The sequence below is a fragment of the Eriocheir sinensis genome, chromosome 42 (genome assembly GCF_024679095.1).
Source record: "Eriocheir sinensis breed Jianghai 21 chromosome 42, ASM2467909v1, whole genome shotgun sequence".
Taxonomy (NCBI): Eukaryota; Metazoa; Arthropoda; class Malacostraca; order Decapoda; family Varunidae; genus Eriocheir; species Eriocheir sinensis.
The window spans coordinates 13,700,710-13,727,792 of NC_066550.1; the positions used below are offsets into that span (position 1 = coordinate 13,700,710).

A 27,083-nucleotide genomic window follows, 5' to 3' on the forward strand; every position below is an offset into this window, starting at 1 on the left:
TGTGTGTGTGAGAGAGAGAGAGAGAGAGAGAGAGAGAGAGAGAGAGAGAGAGAGAGAGAGAAGCCTTGCGTTTTGAATTTATGTAAAGAAAACACACACACACACACACACACACACACACACACACACACACACACACACTTACACACACTGGGATAAAAATTCAGTGGCGGTGTTTGAAGTTATCCCGAGAACTCAAGTTGCTGCCCCCACTGAATTATTTACGTGGTGGTGGTGGTGGTGGTGGTGGTGATGGAGGTGGTGGTGGTGGTGGAGGAAGGGAATAAACTGGCGGTGAGATATGCTTTGTGTGCTACGTAGTGGTGGTGGTGGTGGTGGTGGTAGTAGTAGTAGTAGTAGTAGTAGTAGTAGTAGTAATGTTCCTCTTTATTTTTTTTTCTTTATTACACTTCTTATCTTTTTTCCTCTTCCTCCTCTTATTCTTCCTCCTTCATTTCTTTTTCTTCTCTTTCTTCTTCATCTTCTTTTCTTCTTGGGTTTCAATATTACAGTTTTTTTATACTACTACTACTACTACTACTACTACTACTACTACTACTACTACTACTACTACTACTACTATCACTACTACAACTACAATAATAATAATAATAATAATAATAATAATAATAATAATAATAACAACAAGAGCCCTTCATCCCCTGTTTAATCCTTGACTTGTAAGCAAACACACACACACACACACACACACACACACACACACACACGTCTTATGATCCAGTATGCTAATATGAGAGAGAGAGAGAGAGAGAGAGAGAGAGAGAGAGAGAGATCATAGATTCTCCTTAAAATTTAATGTCTAGGGAACAGAAAACGGGATTATATATGATGATCGGTGTGTGTGTGTGTGTGTGTGTGTGTGTGTGTGTGTGTGTAAATATTATGCTGTTTAACGAAGGGAAAGAAAAAAAAATAATGATGATACAGCAAAACACACACACACACACACACACACACACACACACACACACACACGTTTTCCTTTTTCTACTCCGACGTATTCTCTCTCTCTCTCTCTCTCTCTCTCTCTCTCTCTCTCTCTGTCTTTGGTGGTAGTGGTGGTGATGGCTATATTGGTGGCAAGTGGTGGTGGTGGTGGTGGTGGTGATGGAGATGATGACGGTCTTTAAATCACCCACTCAACCACCACCACCACCACCACCACCACCACCAATCTCCTCTGTATAAAAAAAAGACGTATTGAAGGATAGAGAGAGAGGGGGAGTTAAGAAAAAGAAGGAAGGGAGAAGAGGAGGAGGAGAGAGATGTAAAGAAGAGGAAGAAGAGAGATTAGGAGGAAGGGAGAGAGATAGAGAGGGAGAGAGGAGGGAAGGATAGGAGAGAAGAGGAAGAAGGGATAATATGGGAGGAGGAGGAGGAGGAGGAGGAGGTGGTGTTGACACAATTTTAATAGCAATACATTAGCTGTGTGTGTGTGTGTGTGTGTGTGTGTGTGTGTGTGTGTGTGTGTGTGTGTGTGTGTGTGTGTTTCATGTGCGTGTTTGAGGGTGAATGTGCATGTGTATGTTTGCATGTTTATGATTGTGTATGCGTGCGTGCGTGCGTGTCGTATGTGTAGAGGAATGGGCGGAGTGTATGTATGTGTGTGTGTGTGTGTGTGTGTGTGTGTGTGTGTGTGTGTGTGTATTTTAAGAGCAAGTGTGCGTGTAATTACCTACCTGTGTGTGTGTGTGTGTGTGTGTGTGTGTGTGTATATATCCATATTTATTACCGCATTAGTGTATTTATGTTCCAGTTTTACAAGTATAACATCAACTACCACGCAACATACATTTCTTCGTATAATCATTACTTTAAATTTATCTTCTCGTAAACCCAGCGACTGAAAACCCTCAATTTGATCTATATTTTTACTTTTCTGATCTTAGCGACTTACAGGAAATCACAATGTTGTTATAATACGCAAATTCAAAGTTGTCAATTCGTATGGAAGTCACTGATACAATTATAAACAGGAGTACAGTGTTTGCAGAAGCTAATGTTATCTTACGTTATGAAAATTAATGTTAGGAAAAATTTAGTTAAACCTGAAATGAGTTGAATAAAAAGTTAATTCTCGTCCTCTCAGTTTTAACATGAAAGACGTAATATTAATGTAAAAAATATCATGTCACCCAAAATTGTCGGCAGGAAGTGAGAATTATCTTATCCTGGTGGTGGTGGTGGTGATGGTGGTGATGGTGGTGGTGGTGATGGTGGTTGAGTGAGTGATTTAAAGACCGTCATCTCCATCATCACCACCACCTCCACCTCCACTTGGCACCAATATAGCCATCACCACCACTACCACCAGAGAGAGAGAGAGAGAGAGAGAGAGAGAGAGACAATACCTCGAATATACGGAGAGAGAGAGAGAGAGAGAGAGAGAGAGTACCTCGAATATATGAACCGTCAAATATATGAAAATAGTTTACAACCAATAGTTCAAAATAGTCAAGAAGTCGTACAGTCCTTGGCCACTTGGCTGCTAAATAGTGTTGAGTGTGTCGTCAATGTATTTATGTGTGTTCCTATTTACACCTTTCACTTATAAATCTCCTCCCGAAATTGACCTCTCTTTTTGGACACTCCTTTGACCTCTATTCAGGAGCAGTAAGTAGCGGGCTTTTTATATATATTTTTCTTTACGCCCTTGAACTGCCTCCTTAGCTGTAAAAAAAAAAAAATGGTTCGCTAAATCAATTAATAGTTCGCTTTATGTAGTGTTAAGTGTACCTGCAGTGTCGTGTGTGTAGTGAGGTAATCCTTGACATTTAACATATTTAACATTGTCAGGTTCGATAAGTCCCTCACTCGTTAATCAGTGGTTCATCAGGTAGCGTGTTAAGTGTACCTGCAGTGTCATTTGTTAAACCTTGTGTCTATTTTACATCACTTCTGTCAGGTTCGATAAGTCCCTCACTCGTTAATCAGTGGTTCGTCAGGTAGCGTGTTAAGTGTACCTGCAGTGTCATGTGGTTCGTCAGGTAGCGTGTTAAGTGTACCTGCAGTGTCATTTATTAACCCTTGTGTCCATTTTACATCACTTATGTCAGGTTCGCTAAATCCTTCACTCGTTAATCAGTGGTTCGTCAGGCAGCGTCGTGTGTCTAGTGAGGTAACCCTGTGTGTCCATTTTACATCACTTCTGTCAGGTTCGCTAAATCCTTCACTCGTTAACAGTGGTTCGTCAGGCAGTGTTAAGTGTTGGGTGTCCTGTGTCCAGCGAGGTAACCCGTGTGTCTCCCTTCCAGCATGTCGCGGGAGGAACAGTCGCGGGAGCGGGAGAGGGAGCGGCAGCGGAAGCAGCGGGAGTTCCAGGTGTCGTCCAGCCTGAACGAGAGGGAGCCGCAGCCCGTGGTGTTCGGGGTGTTCAAGACCAAGAAGGTGGAGAGCTCCATGGTGGAGAGGATACTCGGGAATTACGACACCTTCCGCCTCGGCCAGCCCGCCACCGCGCGGCCCGGCCAGGACGCCGAGACCTCCGGCAGCGCCCCGCACCTCAAGCCGCCGCACCCCACCGCCGCGTCTCCGTCGTCCTCGTCGTCGTCTAAGTCCTCACAGCCGCCGCAGTCGTCCCCGAGCAACCCGCGGCAGCCCAAGACACAGCCGGGGTGCATCAAGCCGCCGCACCCGCCGTCAACACACGCCCACACCAAGAACGGCGAGGTGAAGGGGAACCTGAAGGGCGGGCCGGGGCCGGGGCCGGGCGACGGGGGGCCAGGGGGCGGGGGCAGGAAGGCAGCAGTCAACAAGGCCGGCCTGGCGCCCCTGAAGGTGGACGGGGCGGTGCCGACCGACCCCAAGATCCAGCAGATCATGTCGGAGATGGCGCCCCGTGACCCCGTGTCTGCCATCGTCCACACGCCCCGCCACGACCACCCTCACCGCCCCGCCTTCCCCTTCGGCACTGCCTCCAGGGTCCTGCCGCGCCTGGGTGAGTGTTCCTTGCCTGTAGTTGTAGAAGTAATAGTAGTAGTAGTAATTGGAGGAGGAGTAATAGGATCTTCAAATTTTACAGAGCATTACAAAAACATTCCACAGTCTACCGTTTACTTTTTCCCACAAAACATCTACACAAACTAGTTAGCATCGCCCTCCACAGGTGTGCTTTTACCTGGCCTCTAGGGATCAAGGGGAGGGAGGGAGGGAGGGAGGGAGAGGGCAACAGACGGGTAGGGTTAAATACACACGCGCACACCTGTCTAAGTTTCAGGTGAGTGAGGTCCCGTCGCCGCCGTTCCTTTGAGACGCGCGTAATCCAACCCACACTCGATCATACGCCAAGCCAGCTAATCCCTTGACCGGAAGTGACCTTGAGACATTCTTATATATTTCCACACACTTGTCAAGGTTTTCCTAGCTCTGAACATTTCCAAGAGGAGTTTCATGACCCTGGTGGTAGTATGGCAAAGCTTCTTTCATCTCTATACTGTCCGAATCCCTTATGCAAGAGTTAACCAGCCTCTTCATTCTTTCATCCCTATACTATCCAAATCCCTTATGCAAGAGTTAACCAGCTTCTTCATTCTTTCATCCCTATACTGTCCGAATCCCTCATGCAAGAGTTAACCAACGTTTTCATTCTTTCATCCCTTACTCATCCCTATCCTGTCCAAATCCCTTATGCAAAAGTTAACCCGATTGATATTTTTTTGGTCTTTGGAAACTCGAATTCTTCAACAGTTCGGCGTCCAAGCACTCACACTTGACAAGGCTTTCGTATACGCTGTGAGGGGTCATTTCCAAGAGTAGTTTTATGACCCTGTACCATTTATTTTTCTTACAGCAAAAGAGACAGTTCAAGGGCGTAAAAAAATATAATATTAAAGAAAAAAAGCCCGCGTGAACCATGAACTTAAAGAAAACCTAAGAACCCGAATAATCTTTTTTGAGGTCTTTGGAACTTTATGTGAGAGGTGGAATGATCTGAGAATACCGGACGTGATACCCGCGTTCTGGTGTACTCAGGCTGCATCTCACTCAGCTCTGTGCCTCACCATCCTCATCCCCTCTCACACACACACACACACACTCACACGTCAGACTTCCCTCCCTTCCCTCAGTTCCTGTTTCACCGTTGCCCAGGATGGTTGCCCAGTCTCTCTTGGTGGTGTGTCTAGGTAAGGAACGGTAGCTTAATTTCATTACTTATTTACACGAGTATTAGTTATGGAATATGTCTCTGCACTTGTCTTTCTACTCTAGCTCATCCCTATACTGTCCCAATCCCTTATGCAAGAGTTTACCAGCATCTTCATTCTTTCATTCCTATTCTGTCCCAATCCCTTATGCAAGAGTTAACCAGCTTCTTCATACTTTCATCCCTATACTGTCCAAATCCCTTATGCAAGAGTTAACCAGCATCATCATTCTTTCATCCCTTGCTCATCCCTATACTGTCCAAATCCCTTATGTAAGAGTTAACCAGCATCTTCATTCTTTCATCCCTTACATGTTAAACTCTGTGGGAGGAATTAACTTACTGGACATCATTAGTATTCTTCATAATGGGTGCTAATGAGTGTACTTTAAGCTCTTCCTTACTGAGAGATGTCTTTAATTATTCTCCTCTTTCATAAATAATAACAACGGTAGCTTGTAAACTTTTCCCGCCTTCGTTTATTAATATTTCCCAAGGTCAAAAAGGAGAGTAATCGGGTTATAATGAGTCTTTCTTCAAAATCACGGTATAGAGGAAGAGTCAGACTACCACCTGGGCCATAAAACCACCCACAGGAATGCCCACAACTCCTACGAAAGCTTTGTTAAATGTGCGTGTCTGGGCGCCGACATGTCTAAGGATTATGGCCCCAGATCTTACGGGAATGGCCAAGGGTTCAAGTTCTCTATTTCATCGGTCAAGGAAGGAGTCACAACCCACCCCAGGCTTATAATAACTGACAATAATGGTTCTAAGTGCGTTATGTAACCCGAAACACCACTACAGTAATAAGTGAGGCTGTAGTATGTCATGTTGATTTGTTGAACGTTACCATGCAAAGCTAGTCTACCCGCCACTCAGCCAACCAGTAACTTCCTTCTTACATGCATGGCAACACTGCAACACGATATGGTCTCACAAGGCAATATTTTAACCCCGTACTCTTAACATTATCTGCACCTCGGTTCCCCCATTTGAAAACCCTCACATGGAAATCGCTACTGTGCTTTTCATGGGCGGTTTTGTGAGCCTGGTGATAGCTTGACACGACCTCTACCCTGAACTTGAAAACAACCCATGGAACCCCGCTTAATCTTCCCTGTGGCCTTGGAAAATCGTCGTAATGGAAGATACGCGTTAGAATATGGACCAAAAAGTACGTTCATGTGTGCTTCTGAAAGTCTTGCGGTGTGAACTCTTGCTGGGAACTGTATCTTGCTCCTGGGAATCAACTGGAAGAGGGAAGGTATTATCCTGCCCCGCGAGTTCCCCTGTGCAGTCCCCCTCTCTCTCTCTCTCTCTCTCTCTCTCTCTCTCTCTCTCTCTCTCTCTCTCTCTCCCCTGCCTCCCGTCCGCCCCTTCCTCTCCCTCCCTCCTGCCTCCTGTCATCTTCCCGGTCTCTCCTTTTCAATCTTACCTCCCTCTTCCTCTTCCTCCTCCTCCTCTCAAGTTGTGTATCCGTCCACTTCTTTCCTCGTCTTCAATTCCTTTCCTTTCCTTTACCATACATTCCCTTTCTTCATCCTTCATTCGTGTTCCGCTTCCTATTCTTCCCATCCTCTCCCTTTTCTCTCCCTTACCATCCAGTCCTTCATCTCGTCTCCCTATCCTCTTTCTCATCCCATCCCATTATTTTATCTCATCTTCCCACTCCGTCCTTTCCCATACCATCTCATTTCACCCCCTCCCATTATTTTCGCTCGTCTCCCCACAACGTCCTTTCCCATCCCTTCCCCCCGGGGCGTTCCGTGTCTGGGAAACAAGTGCGCATCACAGGAATGGAAGAGGAGGAGGAGGAGGAAGAGGGGGGGGGGGTAAGGGCTGTTTCCCGCCAAATGTGTTGTGGTGGTGAGCTTTTCGTCCGTTTTCTGTTGGTGGTGGAGGTGAGGGGGAGCTGCTGGAGATGAAGTGGCGGTGGTGGTGATGATGCTGGTGGTGAGTGGTGTATGTGAGGTGAGTCACGTGATCCCCAAGCCAGCTGACTGGAGGAGGTGGTGATGGCTGGTGTTGTCATGTTGTTTTGGAGGTGGTGGTGGTGACAATGGTGGCGGTGGTGGTGGCGTCATATTGCCGTGACCTGTTTTCCCCTCGTCTTCCCCTGTCCCCTCAAGAGCCGTGTCCTCCCCGCCCTGTCCTGCCGCGGCCGTTCTGTCCCTGTTTGAATGTCGGGCGTTGAAGGGCGCCACTGGACTGTTAGGGGGGCGGGGGCTGGAGGGGGTATTCCCGGTACAAAAAGTGGTGTGAGGGTATTGTGTGCACCCCCCCCCCCTCCTGTCCGGGGAGGCGGGGCGGGAGGCAGGTGATGTGGAGACCAGCGCAGGCGTGCATGTCCGTCCCTCCCCCCGCCCCTCATCCTTCCCTCCCTCCTGCTTCTGGTGCCCCCTTTCCCTTTCTTCCCTCCCCTCCCCGCCCCCCCTGCCGTCTTCCTCCTTCTCGCCGTCGCCGCCACCTTTCCCTCCACACCGGCACCGCGAGGTGAACTGTGATTTATGGTGCCGCGGCCCCGTGCCCTCACGCCCCGCCACGACGCCCTGCCCCGCGGCGGCCCCGCCACAGCCTGCAGAGCAGCGCCCCGAGCCGCCCTGCCCCGCGGCGGCAAAGACGCAGAGAACGACAGGAGAAAGTCGTGATAATCGGCAGCGGGGGGACGCGAGGCCCTCATTGATCAGGGGGTTGCCATAGCGACGCGCGCTCCCCCTCTTCTCTACACCACCACCATCACCCGCCACCACCACCGATACACGTTGCTCGGCGCGGCGCCACGCCGCCTCCACCACCACCACCACCGCCACCACACGGCCGAGGTGCCCCAGCGGCGAGGCGACCTCCTCCAGCATCTGACGCAGCGGTGACAGCGGAGGTGAGGCCCGGGCCGAGGCGGCCAGGCGCGGCGGGCAGCGGGCCGGCGGGCGGCGGGTCCTCCGCCGCCACCACCACCAAGCCGCTGCTGCTGCTGCTGCCGCGGAGGAGCGCCGAGTGCTGGGCCGAGGCTCATGTGTGACAGTCGCTGCGCCGCCAGGCAATGGTCGGCCACAGGTGTGTGCTGGGCCGCCCCCGTGTGCACATGGTCAGCCAGGGCCGCGCCGCCTGCCCCGGGAGGCTGCCACCCACCTGAGCGGGGCTGCCCCAGGCATGCGGATGTACCAGGGCCCCCCGCAGGCCCCGGGGAGGCCGCCCCCGGCACCCCGCCGCTCCGGGGCGCCCCCTCACCTGCCACCTCCACGCACCCACCACCGCCCCACGCCCGCCCCGCCAACACGCCCCCACCACAGGACTGGCCCTGGCCACCACAGCCACCACCACCATCACCACCACCACCACCGCCATGGCTCGGCGGCCTCAGGTAGGCGTCAGGGCAGTGTTGCGCACCGTCGGGGCCTGCGGCAGGGCCGGGGAGACCCTGCCCCGCGGGAGGCGCGGGAAGACTTGTTGCTCCGGCGTGCCCCTGCGGCGGGGGGCGCTGCGAGGCGTGTGCCGCGGCACACATGGCAGTCAGGCCTGGCCGCGGCGCCGTGTGCGTGTGTCGCCTTTAATAAGGCGGAAACTTGATCGGTCTTGGTGACACTCAGCGGGAGGAGGAGGCAGGCCCAGGTGCTGGCCAGGAGTGGCCCTCCACACGCCGCGGCCTGCAGCCACTCAATAAATTAAGCCCTCGGTGTCGCGGGCGGCGGGCTGAGGGAGCCGCCGTGCCCCGGCCCCGAGCGTGCCGTTGCTGCCTGCCGCGGGTGGGCGGCGTGTGGGCCCCGCTTTGCAGCCCCCGGGGCGTGCTGCTACCACTGGTGACCTTGGCTCCAGTGCTCCCCGTGTGGGAGAAGCAAACAGCAGGCACGCACCAGCAGGTTGTCTTGATGCTGTGGTCAGCGTTGGTCTCCCTAGCAGTGTGCCGAGGCGACACACGGCCTGTTGAGGGCTGGGGCGCCTGTGTCGTCTGTGTTGGTACTCGCGGCTCACCACCCCGGGCAGGGCTTGTAGGGGACGCTCCCAGCGGGGGAGGTTGCTCTAATTGTTCTTGGTTCAGGCCCTCAATTATGCACCCCAGAGGGAACACACACACACACACATACACACATTTAATCTTGTCTATAGTATACTTCGGCTTAAGGAATTATTTATATGACAAAACGGTATTAAATACAGAACATTGCAAGCTTGACTAAACACACACACACACCATTCACAAGCTATGTTATGCTTCATGTACATCTGCCGAGGTCAGCATCACTGTGTACTCAAGGTTCCGTTTCTCTTGCAGGCAAAGCTTCTGAGTCAGCACGCTCCAAGCAGTCACAAGCCCTGTAAGTACCCAGCACCTGTACACCCACCAGTAAGATAACTTGTTACCACTGTCACACTTGATAGATGCACTAGGTTAGGACATTTCACATTATTACAGCATCGCAATTAGAAAAAGAAAACTTCTTCTTAGGTTAGAATTTTCAAATGTAACTTGAAGATGCAGTAGGTTAGGTTAGGCAATCCGAATCCACTTATTACCGTATTGAAATAAGAGAAGAAAACATGTAATACTTCTGCTTAGGTTGGAACCGTAACTAATAGATGTAGTAGATTAGGTTTAACCCGGTAGCAGCGACGGGCCAAATTTGTGGCTTTACCATGTACCAGCGATGGGCCAAATTTGTGGCTTTACCATGTACCAGCGACGGGCCAAATTTGTGGCTTTACCATGTACCAGCGACGGGCCAAATTTTTGCGTGATATAAACCCCCCCAAAATAGATGATGCATAAACTGATCACAAATGCGTTGATATATATTATGAAATGGTTTGCGTGAGTGATAATTTTTTTCTCATTATTCTTGCTTAGAGGGAAGGGCCTTTAAGAAACATGATCCCTGCAGCTACTGGATTAACAGCCTGTAGTCACTGTTCACATTACCATTACAGTATTCAAATTAGAGAAATAGCATTAGTTAGAATTAGCTTAGGTTTAGAAATTAACGTACTGGAATCCCTGGCTCTGTGTTCCTCTTTTTGAGACTTCATATGTATACCAGAGATAGAGTCTAGCATTTTTTACACCAGTGTGATTAAAACAACAATTGAGGAGTGCAAGGAATAGCATGAATTATTTAGTCTGCCCTCCAAAAAACACAAGATTATATTAACCCAGTAGAAGCGGGGATCATGTTTCTTAATGGTCCCTCTAAGCTAGAAAAATGAGAAAAAATCATCGCTCACACAAACCATTTCATAATATATATCAAAGCATTTGTGATCAGTTTATGCATCATCTATTTTGGGGGGTCTATATCATGGCAAAAATTTGGCCCGTCGCTGCTACACGGTTAAAACAACAGTTGAGGAGTGCAAGGAATAGCATGAATTATTAAGTATGCCCTCCAAATAACATGATTATATTAAAAAGCTATAAAAACTACAACCAAAATATCATAAGAAGGAACTAAATACTTTGCGTGCCATTAAACACCATCGTTAATAGTCACCCCTTCAACATGTATCAGAATCTTGGCGCCAAAGAGAATGTTAGAGGCGGTGCACCCCTCCCTGTCAGTGCAACAAGTGGTATAACTCATCCCGATAAATTGAATAACTCGCTTGTCTTAGGCTGCCGGGACCGAGCATTGTGTTTGTTATGGCTCCGAGCACTTTGTATGCGCCTCCCTCCCCGCTGTGAAGGCCAAGACTCGGTAGTATGCAGAGCACCACTCACTCTGTCCTGCATTGCTGCCTTCCTTGTTGGTGGGGCAGGGAAGGATCTCGAGTTAGGCGCCACAGCAGAACATCCTTTTGGCCTGTTTCTCTTTCCTTATAATGCGTCCTTGAGCTAATCCTTCACACATGCACTTTGGAAATTTGGCGTCACAGCAGAACATCCTTTTGGCCTGTTTCTCTTTCCTTATAACGCGTCCTTGAGCTAATCCTTCACACATGCACTTTGGAAATTTGGCGTCACTGCAGAACATCCTTTGGCCTGTTTCTCTTTCCTTATAACTGAGCTAATCCTTCACACATGCACTTTGGAAATTTCACAGCAGAACATCCTTTTGGCCTGTTTCTCTTTCCTTATAACGCGTCCTTGAGCTAATCCTTCACACATGCACTTTGGAAATTTGGCGTCACAGCAGAACATCCTTTTGGCCTGTTTCTCTTTCCTTATAATGCGTCCTTGAGCTAATCCTTCACACATGCACTTTGGAAATTTGGCGTCACAGCAGAACATCCTTTTGGCCTGTTTCTCTTTCCTTATAACGCGTCCTTGAGCTAATCCTATCTATTACTGATATGCTAATATCTATTACGTAACTTTCAAAGCTTCCCCTTGACTTCAAGCAGTAATACTTCCAGCTAACTCCATCCCTAAGATATAATTAGCAAGCCAAACCAGCCTCATAGCTTAATAAATTCTAATACCACATACAAAAGCTGTGTCTGTGGCTGGCTGCGGCAAATGATCTATTACGTAACTGGCAAAACTTCCCGTCGACTTAAAGCAGCAATACTTCTAGCTAGCTCCATCCCTAAGATATAATTAACAAGCTAAACCAGCCGCATAACTTGATGAATACTAATACCACATTTAAAAAGCTGGTGTCTGTGGTCAAGGTCCGTTGCATAACACCATTAAATCTTCCTTTGACGAAGCGATAACGTTTTCTTCACATTCAGAACTTTGCTGCAATACTAAATACTAATACTAAATACTAATACCACATTTAAAAAGCTGGTGTATGTGGTCATGGTCAGGCATCCATCGCGTAGCACCAGTAAGTCTTCCCCTTGACTCAGCAATAATGTTTTCTCCACATTAAAAACTTTGGTGCACTGGTAAAAGCCACAGCCATTGCGTACCACCATTAAATCTTACCTTGACTTAGTGATAATGTTTTCTCCACACTCAAAACTTTGGTGCACTGGTAAAAGCCACAGCCATTGCGTACCACCATTAAATCTTCCCCTTGACTTAGTGATAATGTTTTCTCCACATTCAAAACTTTGGTGCACTGGTAAAAGCCACAGCCATTGCGTACCACCATTAAATCTTTCCCTTGACTTAGTGATAACGTTTTCTCCACATTCAAAACTTTGGTGCACTGGTAACAGCCACACCCATCACGTACCACCATTGAATCTTCCCTTGACTTAGTGATAATGTTTTCTCCACATTCAAAACTTTGGTGCACTGGTAAAAGCTACAGCCATTGCGTAACATCATTAAATCTTCCCTTGACTTAGCGATAACGTTTTCTCCACACTCAAAACTTTGGTGCACTGGTAAAAGCCACAGCCATCGCGTACCACCATTAAATCTTCCCTTGACTTAGTGATAATGTTTTCTCCACATTCAAAACTTTGGTGCACTGGTAAAAGCCACACCCATCGCGTACCACCATTAAATCTTTCCTTGACTTAGCGATAACGTTTTCTCCACATTCAAAACTTTGGTGCACTGGTAAAAGCCACACCCATCGCGTACCACCATTAAATCTTACCTTTGATGTAGCGATAATGTTTTCTCCACATTCAAAACTTTGGTGCACTGGTAACAGCCACACCCATCGCGTACCACCATTAAATCTTCCCCTTGATGTAGCGATAACATTTTCTCCACATTCAAAACTTTGGTGCACTGGTTTAAAGCCACAGCCATTGCGTACCACCATTAAATCTTCCTTTGACTTAGTGATAATGTTTTCTCCACACTCAAAACTTTGGTGCACTGGTAGAAGCCACAGCCATCGCGTACCACCATGAATCTTCCCCTTGATGTAGCGATAACATTTTCTCTACATTCAAAACTTTGCTGAACAGTCAGGTGTTTCTCTTCACTTTGCATAACTTAACCTATCACTCCCTGCCCCATGAAACTTTGATAAACTGCTCTTTCACGAGGAGAGAATCAAGACTCCTCTCCTCCTGAAACTGCCCTCTCTCTCGGCCACTCATCTGTACACTTTTACATGAGCAGTGATGAGCGGACCTTTTTTTTTCTCACTTATTTTTTTTTAGTTTGCCCTTGAGCTGCTTCCTTCACTGTAAAAAAATAAGTAAAAGTTCTGATGCATATGAGGAAGGAAGGGTTCGATAATTACAATGGAATGTCTTGGAAAACCGTATTAGGAAAAGACTTGTCGTGATGTGAATACGTTATTGATTTGTAGTATTTTATTTATTTATTTTTTTTTTTTGTATTATGTCACCAATGCTCTTGAATTCTCCATTAGGGATGCTGTGTGTGTGTTTTTTTTTGTGTGTGTGTGTGTTGTGTGTGTGTGTCATCAGATAAGTATACACACACACACACACATACACGCACCAGGGACATGTTTCGGTGTTACGACTAAGATATTTTCTGTTGCAGGGACAGCGGCAACCACATTAATGATGAGTTGGTGCTCTCGGAGGACAGCGACGAGGAGGAACAGGTGAGTGTGTGTGTGTGTGTGTTAATAGATACAATAAGGTAGGTTTGACAGTCATGTATTATTAACATTATTGGAGTATTGAAATAAAAAAAAAAAACAATAATTCTGCTTAGGTTGGAACAGTCACCTTTAGCTAATATATCCAATAACGGAGTGGCTTAAGAAGGGAGAGCTTGTAATATGGGTGAAGGGAATGGCCGAGGAAGGGAGAGCTTGTGATATGGGCAAAGGGAATGGCCGAGGAAGGGAGAGCTTGTGATATGGGTAAAGGGAATGGCTGAGGAAGGGACAGCTTGTGATATGGGCAAAGGGAATGGCTGAGGAAGGGAGAGCTTGTGATATGGGTAAAGGGAATGGCTGAGGAAGGGAGAGCTTGTGATATGGGTAAAGGGAATGGCTGAGGAAGGGAGAGCTTGTGATATGGGCAAAGGGAATGGCTGAGGAAGGAAGAGCTTGTGATATGGGCAAAGTGAATGGCTGAGGAAGGGAGAGCTTGCGATATGGGCGAAGGGAATGGCTGAGGAAGGGAGAGCTTGTGATATGGGTGAAGGGAATGGCTGAGGAAGGGAGAGCTTGTGATATGGGTGAAGGGAATGGCGGAGGAAGGGAGAGCTTGTGATATGGGTGAAGGGAATGGCTGAGGAAGGGAGAGCTTGTGATATGGGTGAAGGGAATGGCTGAGGAAGGGAGAGCTTGTGATATGGGTGAAGGGAATGGCTGAGGAAGGGAGAGCTTGTGATATGGGTGAAGGGAATGGCTGAGGAAGGGAGAGCTTCTGATATGTGTGAAGGGAATGGCTGAGGAAGGAGAGCTTGTGATATGGGTGAAGGAATGGCTGAGGAAGGAGAGCTTGTGATATGGGTGTAGGTAAGGGCTGAGGAAGGGAGAGCTTGTGATATGGGTGAAGGGAATGGCTGAGGAAGGGAGAGCTTGTGATATGGGTGAAGGGAATGGCTGAGGAAGGGAGAGCTTGTGATATGGGCAAAGGGAATGGCTGAGGAAGGGAGAGCTTGTGATACGGGTGAAGGGAATGGCTGAGGAAGGGAGAGCTTGTGATATGGGTGAAGGGAATGGCCGAAGAAGGGAGAGCTTGTGATATAGGCGAAGGGAATGGCCGAGGAAGGGAGAGCTTGTGATATGGGTGAAGGGAATGGCCGAGGAAGGGAGAGCTTGTGATATGGGCGAAGGGAATGGCTGAGGAAGGGAGAGCTTGTGATATGGGCAAAGGGAATGGCTGAGGAAGGGAGAGCTTGTAATGCAGATGAAGGGAATGGCCGAGGAAGGGAGAGCAAGGTGCAGGACTTCACATTTTTCTTCGCTGAATTGTAGCAGCCACTTTTTGCTCCATTCCTGTAGCTTGTTGATGTCTTCTTGTAGGAAATCCACAGCCAGCAGGTTAAAAACAGTAATCGTAACACATATTTACCATCTTTTAATCTCACTATGTTCCACTTTTCTTCCCCTAATTCCTATTTATCACTTTTTTTAATTCCTCTTCAATCCCCTTTTCTTCTCCAGGGTAACGGCACTGTTGGGGGCGGCTCTGGGCGGCCTCTAGCACCGGGGGCCACGTTCGGCACTCCCACAGGCCACCACCAGTCCTCAATGGGCCCGGCGTCCAACTCTCGGGTGCCCGTGTCCCCCATCTCCTCACCCAAGTCATCGGATGATTCCTCGACGACGGAGGACTCCAGCGATGATTCGGAGGGGAGGTCATCCAACAACTCGACGGAAGAGGAGCCGGTGGAGTGTTCGCCCAAGGTATGTGGATGATGGTTGGGGTATGTGGATGATGGGTGGAGGATGCGCTCGGCTCTCTCACTCTCTTACACTTTTCTTTATTTTATTTATTTATTTTTACTGTTACTGTGTTGTATTTTTCTCCTTTCTTTTTTTTCTAATACTATTTCCTTTTTTTCATTTCCAGTTGTGTATTTTTTTTCCTGTCTTTTCTATTTCTTTCTAATTTTCCTGTTTGTCTTTCCTTTTGTATTTGTAACTGTCCTTCATATTTTTTAGTTTCCTTTAATTGCAATCTTTCCTTCTATTTGTCTTCGTAACTTCACATTTATTTTCTTTTTTAACTTTCTATCATATTCTTTAATCATCTTTTCAACGCTTCCTCTCTAAGTTCTCTCCATTACTTTATTTTTGTATGTTACATTCTACTTCATCCCTAATTTCCATAATAAAACATCAGTCAACAGTTGGATTGAATTATGGCTATCTACCTCTTCATAATATGCCAGAATGTACTGTTGACCTCATTATATAAACTCTAAACTATTGGTCTGCCCTAAATACTTCCCTCGTAAATTAACAAGCAAAAAAGAGCTGTTCAGTATGTCCCAATCCTCACCTTCAATAGACAATCCAACTCCGTAATGCAACTTAATTAAAAGACAACATCAAACATACTCCCGTGTGTATGTATAAATATCGCTCTGTGTGTGGGTGTCTGTGTACGTATTTCCGTGATGTGCGTAACTTGTGTGTGGTGGGGTGGGTGCATGGTGTGTGTGTGTGTGTGTGTCATGGTTAGTGTGTTTGTGTGTTTGTTTTGCCTGTTTGTGCGTCACGCCCCAGTCGGTTCTCGCATCGGGGAACGGATTGTGCGGAAATATTTGAATGGAGGGATACAAATCAGCCAGTATGGTTTCTTCGTCTCTATCTTCCTCTTGTAAGTCTTATATATAGGTAAATGCACTGTTTCCAAGTGGTCTTCCTCCTCCCCTTCTACCCTCCCTTCTTTCCTCTAATTTTCTCCTTTACCATTTTATTTATTCCTATCTTATTTCTATATGTTTTTCCTTGTTATATTTTCATTTCCCATCTTTTTCTTTTCTACTTTTACCTTCACAGATCTTTTTATCAGTTTATTTTTTGTGAATTTTGTCCCTCGGTTCAAATATCCGCGTTAGTTTAGTGCCCCCCGGTGTGCGTAGTGATCGGGGGCGTGCGTGCTCATCGGAACCATGCCCTAAGTGTATCCCTCCCTCCGGCAGCACCCTGAGAACAAATCTGATGCCTGGAGGCTCGACAACTTCATGACCCGGAAGACAAGCTCTCCCATGTTCAACAGGGTAAGATGACCTCTCTGTCTCTCTCTCGCTCTGTGGCAGTCGCTCGCTAACCCTCCCTGACCAGCACTTGTAGGGTAGAAGTTCTGATCCTCTTTGCTTACCCCAGAATCAAGTTTTTTTTATATATATCAATTTGTTTGTTAGTGATTCTGTGCCTGCCCTGACCTCTCTCGCTCTCTCTCTCTCAGGCAGTCTTTTACTAATCCTTCCTGATCAGCACTTGTAGGTTATAATACTTTTGGTCATTTGTGTTAAGCCTAGTATCAATTTTTATATATAGATTTGTTTGTTAGTGATTCTGTAACTGTCCTGACCTCTCTCGCTCTCTCTCTCTCAGGCAGCCTTTTGCTAATCCTTCCTTATCAGCACTTGTAGGTTATAATACTTTTGGTCATTTGTGTTAAGCCTAGTATCAATTTTTATATATAGATTTGTTTGTTAGTGATTCTGTAACTGTCCGAACCTCTCTCGCTCTCTCTCTCTCAGGCAGTCACTTGCTAACACTCCCTGGCTAGCAATATTAGGGTATTAGTATTTCCAGTCCTCTGTTTATAGCAAGAGTCAATTTTTTTATTAGATCTGTTTGTAAGTGATTTTGTAACCAACTTAATTTTTTTTTATGTGACGTTATTTTTGCTTTGTCTGTAATTTCCTCATTCATTTTTTTCTTATGTGTTTTTTAGTGGTTTTGTGACGGCCTTCCTCATTGTTTTATTCTTATGCAACTATTTTTATTTTTCTTCTCGTCTTTGTAACTCCTTTTTTTTAGTCACTCGCCAGGTTTGTCCGGTAAAGCTTGGCCGGTTTTCTTAGTGTGTCAGTCAGGCCCTCAAATGTTATTGTTCAAAGGTTCAAAGTAAATATAAATGTTCTGAGGTCCCTCCAGCCTTCACTTAATCTCTAGTGTCCATCAATCTGTCTGAATCACTGTGGAGGTCTGGGGGCAGGGTGAAGGGTTGTGTAAGCATTGTGTAGCCGCCATTGGGTTAGGGGTTGGTTGGGTCAGGCCGGCAGTCAGTGTGTCTGGGGCGGTGTGTGTGGTGTGCTGGGCTGCGGTGAGTCTTGGCGTTGTGCTGCACCGCCGGCATCTGTGTCATGTGTTATATCTGTAGGACAGCATCCCTGACCCTCCATGTACTGTGACCTGTTGTAGCCCCTCCCTTCCCCCTCCCTTTTCTCCCCCCTCCCCCCTGCTGGTGCTGACCCCTTCTCTTCCCGCCACAGGCTGAGGGTGCCGGGCAGCCGCGCACCGAGGACCAGCCGCCGCCGGAGGCCAAGGAGACACTGCCACCGCCACCACGAGAACGCAACGACCGCAAGGTTGTCAAGAACTCGTCGGCCAATGGTGGCCACCATGGCGGGCGGGGCGGCCAGGAGGGACGGGGCTGGGCCAAGCCAGACAAAGCCGGCCTGTACGAGGACTCCTCCGACGAGGGGGAGCCCCACCCCCGGCCCACCCCGCGGGTCTCGGCTGAGGTGCGGCAGACGCCCAAGCACGGCCGTGACCAGGCCGGGCGTGGCATGCGGCCACCCAAGACCAAGCCCTCGGTGAGCCAGACCTACCTGGACAGTGACTCAGACAGTGACTCCCCGCCGCCCAGGAAGGCCCTGCCGCCGCCCAAGGCTGCCGTGCAGGACACGGACAAGTCCCCCAAGGTGAGCGCTGCCCCGCCGCCCCGTGAGGCCCCCAAGAAGAACCCCCGTAAGCGCTCAGACTCCCGCAAGAGCAGCCACTCTGGGGCCAAGACTGAGGGTGGCCGAGGCCGGCCGCGGCGGCCCAAGGGGTTCCAGTCCCAGGCGACCGTGTCCGACTCCGACAGCGATCACTCAGTGGACATGGCTGCCGCCCCAGACAAGGATGTGGGGCGGGGCACCCCCTCCCGGTCTGCCCGGGAGACCCCACGCAGCATGGCCAGCCCCCTCAAGGCCCCCTCGGCCAGCCCCCGTGCCTCGCCGCGGCTGCCGGCCCCACCCGGCAAGGCCAAGCGGCCCGGGGCCCCTGGACTCAGTGCATCATTGGGTTCGGACTCCCCGGCCAGCAAGAGCGAGGACGAGGCGGACTCCTCAGGGCCAGTGGCTGCCCACCGGGGCAAGGGTGGTCGGGACGGCAGCAGCAAGGGCGCGCTGGTGAGCCGGGCGTTCGGCGCTGCGGCCAAGAAGGACCGGGCCAGCCGGGACCGCGAGGTGTGTGACCCCAAGAAGAAGGGTAAGAGTGAAGTGAGGCCGCTGAGTGCGGAGAGCAGGAGGGACAGGAGTGACAAGGGCGTGCGGGGTCGGGCGGCGGCCGAGGCCAGCGTGGCGGCGGCCCCAGCCCCGGCCCCCTCCCCAGCGGCGCGGGCGTGCAAGTCCCCCGTAGTTAGTGCAGAGCCAAAAGTGCCCATCCCCCAGGTACAGTTTGTGGACGGTGTGGCGCGCCTCACCTGTACAATTCCCCTCAGCTTTATTGACAAAGTGCCCAAGCCTAGTGTTAGCGGTGCGCCGCCCCCCGGCCCCGGCCCTGGCCTCGGTGCCAAGCGGGCGGCCAAGGAGGAGGACGACGATGAGGACGAGGAGGAGGAGGAGGAGAGGAAGGCCGTCCTTGACAACAGGACTAAAGAAGGCAAGGGCAAGGGCAAGGGCAAGCGGAAAGCCTGTGAGCCGGGAACCAAGGCCACGGAGGATGAGTCGAAGCGGAAAATTATTTCGTCCATATTCGGTAACGTTAAGAGGCAGGACCACGAGAGTGACGACGACAAGGTGAAGCGCGAGGTGAAGAAGGAGGAGGAGGAGGAGGAGAGCGAGGAGGAGCGGGGCGGGAGACTACCCTCCTCGCGGCCCCTCAAGGTGAAGCGCGAGGTGAAGAAGGAGGAGGAGGAGGAGGAGAGCGAGGAGGAGCGGGGCGGAAGGTCCTCCTCACGGCCCGTCAAGGTGAAGCGTGAGGTGAAGAAGGAGGTGGAGGAGGAGAGTGAGGAGGAGCGGGGCGGAAGGTCCTCCTCGCGGCCCGTCAAGGTGAAGAGGGAGATCAAGAAGGAGGAGGAGGAGGAGGACAGCGACGATGAGCGGGGCGGAAGGCTGTCCTCCACGCGGCCACCAGTCTCCGTCAAGCAGTAAGTAAACAACCACATGTAACTTACCAAACACTTGTCTATGTAACTGTACTTCCTCTCTCATTCCCTCTTATAGTACAATCCAAAACTTGCATAAATAACCCACCATGAGTCGAGAATACCTATCAGTCATTGCCGCTGGGTGAGGGATGGTTTTTCAAGACTTAAAATAACCAAGAAATAGCTGCCTGGAACTCACACAAAAACCAATACTCTCATTTATACTTCTCATTCTCTCTTATAACAAAATCTAAAACATACATAAATAACCCAGCATGAGTCGAGAATATCCATCAGTCACTGCCGCAGAAAATAACAGGGTATGGGATGGGTCTTGAAGGTCACCCAGTCAGTCAGTGTGGCCAGCAGATGTCAGGTTCCCAAGGGGTGTAATTTGGCCCGACATGCTAAGTGGAGACATTCAGAATTCACGGGGAAGTTGGGAGGAATATTAGGTGTTGACGGGATGGTGGCGTGAGTGTTGTGTTGTGTTTTGAGTCATTTTTCTGAGGTTTGTTGTTAAAGAAGGGATGTTAGGGATGTATTTAGGCATAGAATAGGTGTTAATAGTTTGAGGAATGGAAGGAATGGATAAAATTTGAAGGGATGTTGTTAGTTGTGTTGTGTTTTGAAGCATTTTTCTGAGGTTTGTTGTTAAAGAAGGGATGTTATGGGTGTATTTAGGCATAGAATAGGTGTTAATAGTTTGAGGAATGGAAGGAATGGATAAAATTTGAAGGGATGGTGTTAGTAGTGTTGTGTTTTGAGTCATTTTTCTGAGGTTTGTTGTTAAAGAAGGGATGTTATGGATGTATTTAGGCATAGAATAGGTGTTGATAGTTTGAGGAATGGAAGGAATGGCGAAAATTTGAAGGATGTTGTTAGTAGTGTTGTGTTCTGAGTCATTTTTCTGAGGTTTGTTGTTAAAGAAGGGATGTTATGGGTGTATTAAGGCAAAGAATAGGTGTTAATAGTTTGAGGAATGGAAGGAATGGATAAAATTTGAAGGATGTTGTTAGTAGTGTTGTGTTCTGAGGCATTTTTCTGAGGATTGTTGTTAAAGAAGGGATGTTATGGGTGTATTTAGGCATAGAATAGGTGTTAATAGTTTGAGGAATGGAAGGAATGGCTAAAATTTGAAGGATGTTGTTAGTAGTGTTGTGTTTTGAGGCATTTTTCTGAGGTTTGTTGTTAAAGAAGGGATGTTATGGGTGTATTAAGGCAAAGAATAGGTGTTAATAGTTTGAGGAATGGAAGGAATGGCGAAAATTTGAAGGGATGGTGGCATAAGTGTTGTGTTCTGAGGCATTTTTCTAAGGTTTGTTGTTAAAGAAGGGATGTTATGGATGTATTAAGGCAAAGAATAGGTGTTAATAGTTTGAGGAATGAAAGGAATGGCTAATATTTGGAGGGATGGTGGCATGAGTGTTGTGTTCTGAGGCATTTTTCTGAGGTTATCATAAAAAAACACTACCATTCCATCTTCTAATCCACACAGTAAAATATTAAACCCACATCTCAAGACATTATTCAAGGGAGCATTAGTTATTGATGTGCCCGAACAAGCTGTGGAAGAATATTAGAGTCACTCATTCATAGGTTATCATAAAAAAACACTACCATTCCATCTTCTAATCCAGGCAGTAAAATATTAAACCCACATCTCAAGACATTATTCAAGGGAGCATTAACTATTGATATGCCTGAACAAGCTGTGGAAGAATATTAGAGTCGCTCATTCATAGGTTATCATAAAAAAACACTACCATTCCATCTTCTAATCCACACAGTAAAATATTAAACCCACATCTCAGGACATTATTCAAGGGAGCATTAGTTATTGATATGCCTGAACAACCTGGGAAAGAATATTAGGGTCACTCATTCATAGGTTATCATAAAAAAACACTACCATTCCATCTTCTAATCCACACAGTAAAATATTAAACCCACATCTCAAGACATTATTCAAGGGAGCATTAGTTATTGATGTGCCCGAACAAGCTGTCAGAGAATATTAGAGTCGCTCATTCATAGGTTATCATAAAAAAACACTACCATTCCATCTTCTAATCCACACAGTAAAATATTAAACCTACATCTCAAGACATTATTCAAGGGAGCATTAGTTATTGATGTACCTGAACAAGCTGTGGAAGAATATTAGAGTCGCTCATTCACAGGTTATCATAAAAATTCTACCATTCCATCTTCTGATCCACACAGTAAAATATTAAACCCACATCTCAAGACATTATTCAAGGGAGCATTAGTTATTGATGTGCCCGAACAAGCTGTGAAAGAATATTAGAGTCGCTCATTCATAGGTTATCATAAAAAACACTACCATTCCATCTTCTAATCCACACAGTAAAATATTAAACCCACATCTCAAGACATTATTCAAGGGAGCATTAACTATTGATATGCCTGAACAAGCTGTGGAAGAATATTAAAGTAGGTCAGTCAGAGGACGCGACAGAGACGGTGGGGAGCGTCAGTCAATGTTCCGAGCTACTTGACTTCAGGTTCAGGGCTTGGGGGGAGTTATCGGCTGTGCTCTAAGCTCCTTTTATAAGTGTTTTCTGTTATTGGTAATCAGGAAAATCATTGGTTGCTTGTAAACTGTTTTCCACCTTTCTTGTGCTCCAAATCTTCCCTGAGAACTTGAAAAAAATTAATGATTGCCTTTAAACTGTTTTCTGCCTTTATTTTCTGCTTTTATTATGTATCAGAAACTTCACTTATCATCATTTTGTAAGGTCCATTTTCACTCTTCCTGAGCGGTTGGACGCTTTATGGCTCTCCTCCACTCTACTGTCTTCTGCCCAATGTTCATCCAATCCTGTCAGTGCCAAGTCTTCCTGTATACACCTTCTCCATGTTTTCCTAGGTCTACCAACTGGTCTCCTTCCTTCTACCTCCAGTCTTTCCAAAACTCCCAGCACTGTATCCTCCCCTGCTCTCTTCACATGTTCAAACCATCGGAGTCTTTCCCTTCTGAGCACTGTTTCCAGGTCCTCTACTAAAACTCCCAGCACTGTATCCTCCCCTGCTCTCTTTACATGTCCAAACCATCAGAGTCTTTCCCTTCTGAGCACTGTTTCCAGGTCCTCTACTAAAACTCCCAGCACTGTATCCTCCCCTGCTCTCTTCACATGTCCAAACCATAGTCTTCCTGTACACACTTCTCCATGTTTTCCCTCTGTACACTCTGTACATGTCCAAACCATCAGAGTCTTTCCCTTCTGAGCACTGTTTCCAGGTCCTCTACTCCACATCTGTTAGCTACATCTGCACTGGGCTCCCTATCTTGTCCATAAACTTCACTTATACTTAAACTTATACTTTTTACTTTTCCCATTTGCCCCACAGTGCCCTTGAGCTGTCTCCTTTGTTGTAAAAAATAATAATAATAATAATAATAACGTGTGTGTGTGTGTGTGTGTTTCAGGGAGCCGGGGGAGGCCACACCCGCGAGGCAGCCCGTCCTGGCCAGCCCGCGTTCCCCCGTCTCAGACACCTCCATCTCTCGGCAGCACCGCAAGAAGAAGCAGGAGAGATCGCCCCCCACCGGGATCAGGAAAAGGCCAAAGGTAAATGCCAGCAGCAGCCACTCGCACCGTGCATGGCTTGGCTTGACTCGCTGCGTCTTATATTGTGTTATTGTTTACATAGAAAGGCTTTGTATATATAGATCATAGGTACTTGTTATCTTATTTATATTTTACAGTGAGTGGGTTTAGGTATATTGATCCTTTTAATAGACAGTTGGCTTGTTGATCCTTCTGTTATTGTTTACATTGAAAGGTTTTGCTTATTTAGAGAAATTGCTCAGTTCTCCTTTCCCTGAGCAGTGAATGGGTACCAGGTATTAATCGGGGGTTGTGTCCTGTCTCCTGGGATCTGTTCCTTTCTCCTATAATTCCTTCCCCTTCTGTCTCTCCGGCATATGACCACAGATGTTGCGCCGACTAAACTAAACTTTCCAACTTCTCCTTTCCCTGTATGCTGAGGTTAAATGACTTTTGGTAATATTAGTGTTTAGAAGTTACACATTTTTCTTATTTCCTTGTCTGTGGAGGCATTGCAACCCTGATTTTGGGAATGATAGACTTGGATGTCACCTTATTTCTGTTTTCCTTGTCTCAATGAATTAACACAACCTCTTTGGGTATGTCAGAGCTTAGATGTTACTTGGCTCTGTTTTCCTTCTGGGTTACACTTTCTGGGGCGACTATAGCAATTATTTCCACATTTCCTGCGTTTCATAATAGCCGTGTATCTTCTGTCTTGTATGAAAACGCTAACTTTGCGTATTATCATTGAGGGAACGTTCATTTTGCATCTCGAGAGAAACATACCCTTCTTTCTGTATGTTTTTAGCTCTTTTGCATCTACGTTTTAGTAATACTAGTTTCGATATCACCCAGTTTTCCCCTCTCCCTTTGTGTTGAAGTATCGTAAAACCTGATTTCGCAATACTAGATCATACAAATCTTTCTAGTTTCCTCGTCTGCTTAAGTAATTATCGCTTAAACGTCACCTCATTGCCTCTCCCTTTGTGTTGAAGTATCGTAAAACCTGATTTCGCAATACTAGATTATACCAATTTTTCTTACTTCCTCGACTGCTTAAGTAATTATCGGTTAAATATCACCTCGTTCCCTCTCCCTTTGTGTTGAAGTATCGTAAAACCTGATTTCGCAATACTAGAGCATACCAATTTTTCTTACTTCCTCGTCTGCTTAAGTAATTATCGCTTAAATGTCACCTCGTTCCCTCTCCCTTTGTGTTGATGTATCGTAACCGTGTCGAGATATAACACCATAGCCTACAGTCAAACCACTTTAAATAGTCCATCTGGGCGTTCGATTCCGCGGGTCCTTTCCTCCCGTCTGCTCTGCCACACAACCCAACACCTATTTTTCCCTTCTCATATGTTACCTAAAACTAGCATATGAAAGGAAGGGACAGGTATTGGAACTGTGTGGCTGAAAAGAGTGGAGGAAAGGACCCCTGGAATCGAACGCCCAGACTATTTGAAATGGTTTAAGTATCGGCATTACTGATAACACAATATAGAACTTGCCCTAGCCTCGTAACCCCATATCCATGCCTTCTATAACCCACCAGTTCCCGTATTGGCCAGGAGAACTCGTATGTGTTACCCGTCAGCCTCTTAGTGCTCGTATGGTCAGTCTTACGTCATGAGAATTCTTTGATGGTGTAATGACGTTTTGGTTGTTTCATTAGGCTTTAGAGCATTGCGGGGGTTGGCGAAGAGCATAGTGTGTGTGTTGGCTGAGGTGTGACGCATCTATTTTGACTCCATTTATGTTTGTTTTTGTTTTTCAGAGATAGTTCGGCTCCTTGTTTTATTGATTTTTTTATATTCTGCTTATTTTATTGTCTTGTTTATCTTACTTTTACTTCATTATTTTTCATATATTGATTTTATTTTATCGTGTATTGTGTATTTTATTTATTTTTCATTTATTTCATCAGTTATTTTATTATTTTGTTAGTTTTCTTTATTCCAGCTATATTTTTTGGGGTAATTTTCAGTCATTTGTTTCCAGATAGCAAATTTTAACTCTTCCATTGCTTCCTCATTACCTGGTATGCGTACAAATTGGAGAGAGATGCGTACAGACTAGCTCACACACACTATCCGTCCCCCTGCACCCCATCCCTTCACCTCCTTCACCTCCCATCATGGCTCATTGCAGAAGGGCAGCGAACGGCACACGCAGGAGTCTCTGGGCCTTCCTGGGGGCGGCAGCAGCAACGAGGGGCGAGGACGCAGGGACGGCAGCGTGGAGAGTGAGAAGTGGTCCAGGAAGCGAGGCCACGACCGGGACAGCAGGTGGGTAGTAGTAGTAGTAGTAGTAGTAGTAGTAGTAGTAGTCATTCATTTCATAGTTGAGGACATATATGCAGTTTTAGGAGCAGCGAGTAGCGGGCTTTTTTTTTTATTAATGTTTACTTTTTTGTGCCCTTGAGCTGTCTCCTTTGCTGTAAAAAAAAAAAAAAAAAAAAAATGATATATTAACCCGGTAGCTGCGGGGATCATGTTTCTTAAAGGCTCTTCCCTCTAAGCGAGAATAATGAGAAAAATCATCACTCACGCAAACCATTTCGTAATATATATCAACGCATGTAAAAAATATAGAGAAGGGAAAGTTCGTCAATGTTCTCTCTCTCCCGCCCCAGCCTGGAGAGCACGCGCAGCACCTCCCGGGCCAACAGCGAGTGCGGGGAGAACCGAAGCAAGAAGCAGCGGGTGAGCAAGAGTCTGGGCACCCCCGACGCAGCCGCCAGCAGCCCCGCCAGCTCCCGGGCCGCCAGCCAGCGCTCGGCGGATGACAACCACCACGCTTGGCCCCAGGAGAAGGACGACCCCAGCCAGCTCAAGCACCCCCAGAGACCCCAGCATTCTCAGCAATCTAGTCAGGTGAGGACACACACACACACACACACACACACATACACAGAACTTTATGACACTCACACGCACACAGAATTAACACACACACGCACATACACAGAACTTTATGACACTCACACGCACACGGAATTAAGATACATGGACACACACACACACACACACACTTTACTCTATTATTTTCATTTTCTTCATTTGTTTTTATTCATGTTCCTTACCTTGAGCTGCCTTCTTTACTGTAAAAAAGATGAATAAGTAAATAAAAGGGCATTACTAAATCTCCCTTTCACCTCAGGACATGGCACAGTAAAAAGAAAAATAATAATAATAATAATAAAGATAAATTGGGAGTGGCGAGTAGCAGGCTTTATTTATTTATTTATTTATTTTTGCACTCTTTTTGTTGCCCTTGAGCCGTCTCCTTTGATGTGAAAATAAATAAATAAATACTGGTGTCGCTAAACCTTTCCCCCCTACCCCAGGACAAGGCGGAGGAGAGCGGCCACACCCCAAGCGGCGACAGCAGCGGCTATGTGTCCCGGCCGGTGTCGGAGCACGAGTCCCGGGCGAGTTACCGATCCTCCGGGGAACAGTCCGTCAAGAGCGCCGACTCGGGGGTGGCGGAGGCGTCTGGGGCGGGGCAGGCCGAGAACGGGTGCTCGCTGGCGGCCCCGCACGGACGGCTGCCGGGACCCAGCACCACGCCCAACACCACCGCCAGTGCCACCCTCCCTCCCTCCAGGCCTGCCGGGGACCAGTAAGTGCCAACCAGTGCCTATCAGTGCCGAGGGTGAGGGGGGGGAAGCATGCTATAGATAAGCTGTGATATAAAAACTGTGCTTCTGTATTAGGTATTTTTAGGTTCAGGTACAGAGG

At 47.4% G+C, this 27,083-nt stretch overlaps 1 protein-coding gene and 1 long non-coding RNA gene across 27 annotated transcripts in view; both read left to right on the forward strand.

Annotated features, from left to right (window-relative positions):
- The window catches only part of LOC127010095 (AF4/FMR2 family member lilli-like), an 83,339-nt gene that overhangs the window by 47,838 nt on the left and 8,418 nt on the right, over nt 1-27,083 (forward strand). For 10 of the 19 annotated variants that reach the window (XM_050883925.1, XM_050883914.1, XM_050883922.1 and 7 more), the window contains 10 exons: nt 3,276-3,958; nt 9,438-9,480; nt 13,527-13,590; nt 15,109-15,351; nt 16,596-16,673; nt 17,898-19,759; nt 23,214-23,355; nt 25,492-25,628; nt 25,976-26,216; nt 26,690-26,964. In XM_050883925.1, coding sequence (XP_050739882.1) covers nt 3,277-3,958; nt 9,438-9,480; nt 13,527-13,590; nt 15,109-15,351; nt 16,596-16,673; nt 17,898-19,759; nt 23,214-23,355; nt 25,492-25,628; nt 25,976-26,216; nt 26,690-26,964 — 3,767 coding nt within the window. In that variant the 5' untranslated portion in view covers nt 3,276. Of the gene's footprint in view, nt 1-2,723; nt 2,967-3,008; nt 3,959-7,663; nt 8,529-9,437; nt 9,481-13,526; nt 13,591-15,108; nt 15,352-16,595; nt 16,674-17,897; nt 19,760-23,213; nt 23,356-25,491; nt 25,629-25,975; nt 26,217-26,689; nt 26,965-27,083 lie in introns of those variants that run through there. The other 9 variants (XM_050883916.1, XM_050883918.1, XM_050883919.1 and 6 more) reach the window with 9 other exon arrangements.
- On the forward strand, nt 19,767-21,785 carry LOC127010097 (uncharacterized). 8 transcript variants are annotated; one of them, XR_007762888.1, is made up of 5 exons: nt 19,767-20,270; nt 20,406-20,589; nt 20,724-20,991; nt 21,127-21,504; nt 21,651-21,785. It is a non-coding gene; the product is annotated as an uncharacterized LOC127010097 (long non-coding RNA). The 8 variants fall into 8 exon arrangements; XR_007762889.1 differs by having other exon boundaries at nt 19,767-20,674; nt 20,809-20,991; XR_007762885.1 differs by having other exon boundaries at nt 19,767-20,589.